Below are 9,475 nucleotides of genomic sequence, written 5' to 3'. Positions count from 1 at the left end.
CCTCCGGAACAGCATCGGGCACCGCCTCGGCCTCCGGAACAGCATCGGGCACCGCCTCGGCATCGGGCACCACCTCAGCCTCCGGAACGGCCTCGGGCACCGCCTCTGCCTCGGGATCAGCATCGGGCACCGCCTCAAATCCGTTCCTCTCCCGCTCTGTGGCTGGGGAGGAGACATACGCAGACATACCGCTGGATCTTCGCTTTGACGGAGTCCTTCTGTCACGTCTGGTGATACAAGAAACACGGAGAGATCCAAGTGCAGGTATGTGACTTTATTAAAGGGCAAATCCAAAGGGTAAACAGTCCAGGCATAAGTCGAAACCAAAAACATCCATCCAAACATAAACCAAACAAGAAGACAAGGCAAGGGCAAGAACTGACGGACATGAATTAACATTAACATTAAACAAGGACTCCGTAACACAGACTCAGACAGACCGGGTATAAATACACAGAAGGATAAAGGGGAAACAGGAGACAGGTGGGGAACAATCAATTAACTAAACAAGGAGGAAGGTGACCAAATAAGGGAACAGGAAGTGATTAGGTGACAGACACAGTGAGAAAGGAGGACATCTAGTGGAAACCCAGGGACACAACCCAGACACTGTGACACACAGAGCTGCTCTGTGGAGAAAGATGGACCAACTGCTGGTGTGCTATGGTCCCCCCAATTGGGATTTTTCCTGCAATGAAGCAGAAACTTAGTCGTTGGATAGTTGAGGCTATCAATGTTACATATGCATCTCTGGTCTCCCCTCGCTGATGGGAGTCAAGGCTCACCCCACACGGGGTATGGTGGCCTCTGAGGGCTTCTTAGCAGGTTCGTCCATGCTGGACATCTGCAATGCAGCGGTTTGGTCATCGACCTTTACATTTGCAAGCTTTTATGGCCTAGATTTGCAAGTTAATCCAAGCGCTTCAGTTCTCTCGACCTAAGCTGTGCTCTTCGGATACACACTAGGCAGGGATTTGGTAGTCTGTCATAGTGTTTCTCAACGCAGCCTGAGGTCCTGAAGAGGAACATCTCTAGGTTACGCATGTAACCTTAGTGAATGAGATGCTGTGTCTCAATGCCATACCCCAGGCACCCCTGCCGGTCCTTGCTGGTACTCGAGGCTGACGCCAGCTGTGCGGCACATCCTTTACATGTTCTCACAGTGACACAATGCACAGCATGTATTCAGCTCCTGCGGGAGCTAAACACGCTCCGCCCACTTGCTAGATTATCACAGATATCAAGCGTGAGCAAAAACTGCTGCCACATATGCATTGCTATTCCAGCGAGAGGCGAATGCACTCATGCAAATGTTGCTACAAACTCTGGTAAATAGTGAAATACTGACATCCCCTCTGAGTCTCACGAATGCATCACAATGAGTGCAGCATAGTGCGTCCAACTCCCTCGAGAGCTGAACGCTTGTACTTGCTCTTCACCACACACACACCACAGTATGTGAGGCGTGTGAACTGCAAATATCAGAGCAAACCCTATTGCGAGAAACATGCACTCCAATATGCTGTAACAAAACAGTCAATGAAGACGAAGAAGAGGATGATGTGTTCTCCCGGTGTCTATTTATAGTCGCACCGATAGTGAGGTCCTGGGCTGTCGCAGGCCAACTTGTTGGTGTTTTTTAAATGTATGCTTTAGACATGGGTAACGACGGGGCGTTCCCCCCATAGCGACCCCTAGAGGATGCAGTTCAAAGTTCCCTTGAAAGGGAACTTCACGATCAATATATTCATTGACAAACAGAAGGCAGACTGCGTATGTTAAATTGGGCATCTCTACAATGATTTCCAATTAACTGCATTTTAGTTAATTATGTCTCTTCCTTGTTTCTTTCCAGTTCAGAGAAGCAGAACTGGTAACATTACATTCTCGCCCAGTCTGAGACAATGACAAGCTACTGACCAGACAAACTAGTGAACTCAAGAACAGGGACTGTCCAGGAGCTTTTTAGAGACTAATTTGAACATCACTGTTGTGAATTATCACTGAACATCCTGCAGTATTTTAGATGAAAATTATACCAGGCTTTAGTAATATAAACTTAGCCATAAAGACATCATGCACAATTAAACTGTGTACAGTATTTTAATTACTATAATTATGCTTTTGAAAAAAATAATGCCATAAATGCATGCAACATTGCTGAGGAGAGCAGTTCAAGTAAAATAGCTAAATAAATATGTTGAGAGAAAATGGTTGACTATATGCCATCTCTTTTCAGTGGCTATGATAACATGTCCTATAAGAACTATTTTGCTTGTTTTATCTAAACTGCTATTATGAACTAATATTAGAACTTTTATTTTCACTTCAGTGAAGTTCTCATAAGTGACGATTTCAGTCTCTTCCTGTTCAGCAACACTGACTTAGTGACTTAAACATCACATCAGACAACAACAAAACTGTTTCCCAACAAATCATTTCATAACATACAATTACAGAAGTATGATGCTTCTCAAGGAAATAGAAAAGCTACGAACACCTTCTCAAGGTAAAAGAATTCACCCTCTTCACACGAAAGAGATCATCTATGGGCAATGAAGATGTAGATCATCACCAGCGATAACAGATCTAAACATTCCTCAGCTATGAGCTCATTGGAGCTGATGGGATGGACCTCCTTCTTGGCCCTGGCAGGTCTCTCTTCAGGTAACTCATCTGTTTTTCAAAGAAACATTTTTCTGCTTTGCTTTTTTTTTGTCTGTCTTTTAAACATTGACTTATTTTTTATCCTTTTAGGGTTGGCTATCACCGCGTCATTCTTGGAGAACATGATCGTGGCTCAAGTGTTGAACCCATTCAGGTCAAATTAGTTTCCAAGGTAACAATGTTTATTGATCTCAGTGGATCAGAGACGAAATCAAAATGAGTGATCAACCAATGCTTTATGACTCCTACTATATTGACTGTTTATATTGTTTTAAAAGCAAACATTTTTCTTACCCAAAATCCTTGAAATACCCAAATCATTCTAAAATTTAAACAAAATGTATTATTATTATTATTATTATTATTATTATTGTCAATAATAATAATAATAATAATAATAATAATAATAATTTCTTGTCATTTATACAAAGGAGTGATCTAAATGCAAAATTTATTCAATATATTTGACTAACTGTTACACAATGGCTTATGTATTGATAGTTATATAGTTGTGTTTTTTATTTGCTTACCTGATTTTAAAGCACTGAAAAATAAAAAAGTGAGAATCACAAAAAAGTTATGAATATTTTATTATAATTTTCAAAATAGATGCTCTGAGGTCATTTACACTCTAGTAAGCTCCTAAAAGTCGCCAAAATTAACTTTTAGCACGCACTTAAAATTCTCAGTACATACAGTATGTATTTGAAAAAAGGTTAAAAACAGAAGGGTTAAAATAACAGAAAGAAAGTCATCTTATATCTTAGTCCACCATTCATAAAAGCAGCTTTCAGCATTGATCCCCCTTTTCTGTATGTTCAGGTCATCACCCATCCGCTCTACAGCAGGACGACTATCAACAATGACATTGCTCTGCTGAAACTGTCGTCTCCAGTCACACTGACTCCCCGTATCTCTCCTGTATGTCTGGCTCCATCAAGCCTCAGCATCCTGCCTGGAACCCGCTGCTTCACCACTGGCTGGGGTAGAACTGCCACCACAAGTAAGTCATCTGTAAAACAAAAATATACTGAGAGAATAACAACACATCTGTTAACTGTGCAAGACAATTTGTCACGTTTTCTTCTCTTTTTAGCGAGCCCACTGATCCTACAGCAGACAGGTGTACCCATCATAAGTCCTGCTGTGTGCAAACAGATCTGGGGTCAGAACACTATCACTGATGCTATGATCTGTGCTGGAGCCTCTGGTTCCTCATCTTGCCAGGTATATGAAGACAGATCAAGAAACACATTACCATCTCAGTGTTGCTGCTGTTCAAATCAAATGTGTGTTTTTTCTCAGGGTGATTCTGGTGGTCCTCTGGTGTGTGAGTGTTCAGGGGTCTGGTCTCTGGTGGGCTCGGTCTCCTGGGGAACAAGCACTTGTGACACCCGTTTCCCTGTAGTCTACGCCCGCATCTCCCAACTGCGCTCCTGGATCGACAGGACTATCGCTTCTAACTAAAGCACCATTCTGAGAATTTATGAAGAAAATGAAGTCTTAAGTCATTAATATGTAATAAGCTGATCTCTGTTGGTTGTGTTTTTTGTCTTTCTGTGGTTCCAGTGATCTGGCTGTTACTTCATGTTAGTGTTTTCTTGTTCCAGCTGTACAAATATTTCAATAAAAGTTAAATAAAAAAATTAAGTGTACCGAAGAGTCAAAGTAATGATCTGAATATTTAAAAATGTACTGTAAATGTAATCATAAATTGCCATTATCAGCATAGTAATGTAGCTAAATGATATATACATTACATTTTCTTCAAAACTTTAAAGATATATATTACTTTAATTTGCATTTTAAAAATGTTCCACATTCAAAGTAACAGATGACAGACAAACGTGATGCAAGTGCAGAGAAAGCTACAAGATACTAACTTTCAAGCAAATCAAATGATGAGACCCCTACAGTGGTGGCTCAAGACCAAGGGATTTTCCCAGAGAGGGGACCCACTTCAAAATATCAAGGTCACCCGGCGGTGCCTCTGTGCCTTAGACACATGGAAGAAACCTTGATTCTTGAATCAGGGCCCGGTGCTGGGAGCTCCTTGTCACCGTGTAACACTAGCGACAGACTCATTCCTCACCGGCTGGGGTGCTGTCAAGAGTGGCCACCCTGCCCGCGATCTGTGGTCTAGTGATGCTAGCTGTGTATCGAACATTAAAATATTTCCTCCCAGTCCTGAGAGGTCACCATGTGTTGGTGCGCACTGACAACATATCGTTGGTCTCTTATATCAATATATAAGAGATATATGGTCTCTTATATACCCCAGGGAGGTCTGCGTTCATGCCCCTTGTACAAGCTGGCATACCAGATCCTTCTGTGGTCCCAGGACAAACTCCTCTTGCTCAGAGCAGTGTATATTCCTGGAAGGTTGAATGTAGAAGCAGACATACTGTTGAGACAGGGGCCGAAGCCCAGGAAATGGAGGCTTCACCACTAGGTGGTGAAACAGATATGGAGACTTTTTGGACCTCTTTGCAACTCAAGAGACATTGCAATGTTCCCTCTGGTTCTCTCTAGTTCATCCAGCTCTGATCTCTGTAAATGAAGATGGGGGCCGGTGCGCAAGGTGTGTTTGGAGCTCTGATAGCAGTATCAGTCTATACTGTGTTTTTAAGCAGTTTTGGTTACAGTTTTAAAAATTCAAAACAGGGCTTCGAATATGATGCCTTTATGCACCTAAAAATCGAGCGTTTAGACAAAGATTGTCATCTGTCAGTAAATGCTGACAATCTTTGTGGATACGACAGTGTTGCCTTGATCACCTGGCAGGCAAAAGCCGCTTTTAAAGCAAGTTCCAAAGGAACCCAGCGACCCGATGCCTTCGGCAAAACATTATCAATTTGCCTACTGCTTTCGGGAGATATCCATCAGTGTCCGGGCCCTTTTAACTTTGAAAATGCGGATTACAGGCAAAATAAGTTTTCCATCAATTGCTGCCCTAACTGCGGAAAGGTGGTAAGAGCAAACGCCAAAGCAGTTGCCTGTGACTTGTGTGACATTTTTGTTCATATAAAATGCGGGAATATTTCTCCACAATTGTATGACCGGGCAGTAAGAACTAAGTTGGATATCCCGTTGGTTTGTAACCGGTGTTGTGTGCGGGAAATGTGCGGCGTAAATGTCTTTGATGACACAAAGGAATTGCGAACTTATGATGACGACAGTATGGATGACAGACACTATGATTCACTCTGTCCTTTAAATCAGAAAGGGACACATTTTATCCATGTTAATGCAAGGAGTCTGTTACCCAAACTGGATGAAATCGGCCACCTTGCGTTTATATCTCAGGCTGCTGTGATCGCTGTATCGGAGACCTGGCTAGACTGTTCTATTCAAGATTGTGAAGTTGGGCTTACAGGTTATTCTATCTACCGATGCGATCGAAACAGACATGGAGGAGGAGTGTGCCTTTTTATAAGGTCTGAAATAACTTTCAATCCCCGCCACGATCTGCAGGTGGATGGCTTGGAGGCAGCTTGGGTGGAGTTAATTCTTCCTAAAACCAAGCCCATCATTGTTGGTGTATGTTACCGTCCTCCTAAGCAAACTGACTTTTATGAACTCATTGAATCTGTCTGTTGTAAAAGCAATGTATGCCTAGAGAAAGAATGCATCATTATGGGTGATTTTAATACAAATCTATTATTGCCACGGAGTAGCTTGAAAAAATCTCTCTCATGTCTTTGTAGGGTGTCTGGTTTACAGCAATTAATTACAGAGCCTACTAGGTTGTCTATAAATAGCCAGTCCCTTCTTGATTTAATTTTGGTATCTGACCATGAAATGATAAGTTAATCAGGTGTGTGGGATGTGGCTTTCAGTGATCATAATGCAGTTTTTTGCACCCGCAAAAAAATGAAATCTCAACCAATAAATGAGCACTGTTCTATCAAATACAGATGTACCAAACAGTACTCTGCTGAGGTGTTCAATCAAAGGCTGTTGGAGAGAGGCTGGTCTGATGTGTTTGAATGTAATGATGTTGATAAGGCTTGAAATTTGTTTAAACAGCGTTTTATTGCAGCTCTTGATCAAGTCGCTCCTATGAGGGAAACTAGAATTAAGCATAGAAGTGCATGTTGGATGACATCTGAAATTATTGACATGATCAGACAACATAATAGATGTTTCAGAAAGTTTAAGAAGTCTAAACTCCCAGCGGACTATAATTCTTATGCTTATCTTAGAAATCAAGTTAATTGCAAGGTACAACGAGCTAAGTCTAAATTTTATACTAATTCCATTGCTGCAAATGTAAAACAGCCTAAAAAACTGTGGAAAATTCTCAATGATATGGGATCAACAGCAAAGGCAAAATCTAAGTCTGGAAAAGCGGGGCTTATTATTAAGAAGGAGATGTGTTTTGATAAGCGGCTGATTGCCTGCCATTTTAACCACTATTTTACAACCATTGCTGCCAGTTTGGTCAGTAAATTGCCTGGTGTTTCTGACAAATTTGGCATAAATTTTGTTAACTCTTTTTATAAAAGTAAAAATATCTATGTGGGTGCATTTGCAATTAGCCCGGTCACAGAGGATAAAGTAAGAGCGATCCTCTCCACCCTGTCAGTGAATAAGGCCTCTGGCTTGGATCTTATCCCCTCCAGGTTTCATAGGGATAGTGCAGGGGTTATATATATAGTATTCTTACCCATATTATAAATTTGTCCTTAAGTCAGGGTGTTTTTTTCCAAGCGATATGAAAAATGCCAGAGTGGTTCCTTTCTCTTTTTAAGAAAAGTAGCAGAGCTTATGTTGGAAATTATAGGCCAGTATCAATCCTGTCAGCTGTTTCAAAGATTTTTGAGCGTCTTGTGTATGAACAGGTGGAGGAGTATTTCATCAGGCATGATTTATTATATGAGCTCCAGTCTGGCTTTAGAGCTGCATATTCTACCGACACCTGTCTCATTCACCTTTTTGATTATGTGCGACAGAATTTTGATCGAGGGAATTATGTTGGCATGCTATTACTTGACCTGCAAAAAGCATTTGACACTGTGAACCATAAGATTTTGATTTCTAAATTACAGTGCATGGGTTTTAGTGACTCTGCACTCATATGGTTCACTTCTTTCTTAACAGACAGGACCCAGGTCTGTGATGTTGAGGGGACCCTCTCTGACACACAGAGCATAACATGCGGGGTGCCGCAAGGTTCGATCCTGGGGCCCCTGTTATTTTTAGTATATATAAATGACTTATCAGCTGCGGTACGGTGCAAGTTGCTATTATATGCTGATGATTCGGTTTTACTTGTCCCAGGGTGTAATGTTAAAGACATTGAAAATACTCTTGGCATAGAGCTTGAGTCTGTCAGCCAGTGGCTGGTAGACAATAAGCTTTCTATGCATCTGGGCTATGCAAGACTGAATCAATTTTGTTTGGAACAAAAAGGAAACTTGTCACAGTGTCTGGGTTGTGTTCCCTGGGTTTCCACTAGGTGTCCTCAGTTCCCACTGTGTTTATCATTTATCACTTCCTGTCTCCTTATTTGGTCACCTTCCTCCTTGTTTAGTTAATTGATTGTTCCCCACCTGTCTCCTGTTTCCCCATCATCCTTTTGTGTATTTATACCTGGTCTGTCTGAGTCTTAGTCACGGAGTCCTTGTTTAATGTTGATGTTAATTCATGTCCGTCATCTTGCCTTGCCTTGCCTTGTCTTCGTGTTTTGTTTATGTTTGGATGTGTTGGATATCGACCCCTGCCTGGACTGTTTATTCTTTGGATTGCCCCTTTAATAAATACATACCCGCAATTGGTTCTCTCTCCTGTGTGTTCTGTAACACCGATCGTGACAGAAGGACTCCGTCACTGCAAGAGCCAGCGGTATGTCAGCTTATGTCTCCTCCCCAGCCACAGTGCGGGAGAGGAGTGGATTTGAAGGAACTCGCCTGGTGGTTTTCCGGGGAACCAGAGGAGGTCGCCGAGGAGGGAGTGGTCGAGAGGATAATCAGCACCGCTCTCAACCAGGGCCGCCCTTCGACCCGGGGCTCGTGTGGGATGGATTAGAGCCACCGTCTCACCATGGCGGACGGAGAGGAGAGAGGAAACGCACGTCCGCCACAGTGGCGTCACTGCCCATGATGGCCGCTAGTCCAGCGCCACGAGGCAGGATGGACGCCAACACAGCACCACAACCCAAGGCGATCACGAGTCCAGCGCCACGGTCCAAGATGGCCGCCAACTCAGCGCCAACGCCCAAGAGGGCCGCTGACTCATTCTTGGACTATTTCGCTACGCTGTCCAAGATCCTAGAGATTCCCAAGACGGTTGACGTCATGGCTGCTGAGCCAGTGCCACAGCACAAGATGGCCGCCAGCCCAGGGCCACAGCACAAGATGGCCGCCAGCCCAGAGCCACAGCACAAGATGGCCGCCAGCCCAGAGCCACAGCACAAGATGGCCGCCAGCCCAGCGCCACAGCACAAGATGGCCGCCAGCCCAGCGCCACAGCACAAGATGGCCGCCAGCCCAGCACCACAGCACAAGATGGCCGCCAGCCCAGCGCCACAGCACAAGATGGCCGCCAGCCCAGCGCCACAGCACAAGATGGCCGCCAGCTTGCAACCACAGCACAATATGGCCGACTCAACGCCTGAGTCTCCAGACAAGGTGTCACCGACTCGCCAAAATAGAGGGCGGAGGAGGAGGAGACAGGCGTCTACCGTTCCTCAAAGCCCAGAGGACGTTCCCGAGGCGGTGCCCGATGCTGTTCCGGAGACCGAGGCGGTGCCCGATGCGGTTCCGGAGGCCGAGGCGGTGCCCGATGCGGTTCCGGAGGCCGAGGC

The 9,475-nt window shown here is 43.9% G+C and overlaps 1 protein-coding gene across 1 annotated transcript; it reads left to right on the top strand.

Moving 5' to 3' along the window:
* Positions 1 to 797: 797 nt before the first annotated feature.
* Positions 798 to 4,134, top strand: LOC132123020 (chymotrypsin A-like). The gene is made up of 6 exons (XM_059533552.1): positions 798 to 862; positions 1,856 to 1,873; positions 2,758 to 2,839; positions 3,490 to 3,670; positions 3,764 to 3,894; positions 3,973 to 4,134. The coding sequence occupies exons 1-6, from the start codon at positions 798 to 800 to the stop codon at positions 4,132 to 4,134; spliced, it is 639 nt and encodes a 212-aa protein (XP_059389535.1).
* Positions 4,135 to 9,475: the final 5,341 nt, after the last annotated feature.

Source organism: Carassius carassius, chromosome 41 (assembly GCF_963082965.1).
Source record: "Carassius carassius chromosome 41, fCarCar2.1, whole genome shotgun sequence".
NCBI lineage: Eukaryota > Metazoa > Chordata > Actinopteri > Cypriniformes > Cyprinidae > Carassius > Carassius carassius.
This window is presented reverse-complemented; position numbering and strand designations above follow the sequence as displayed.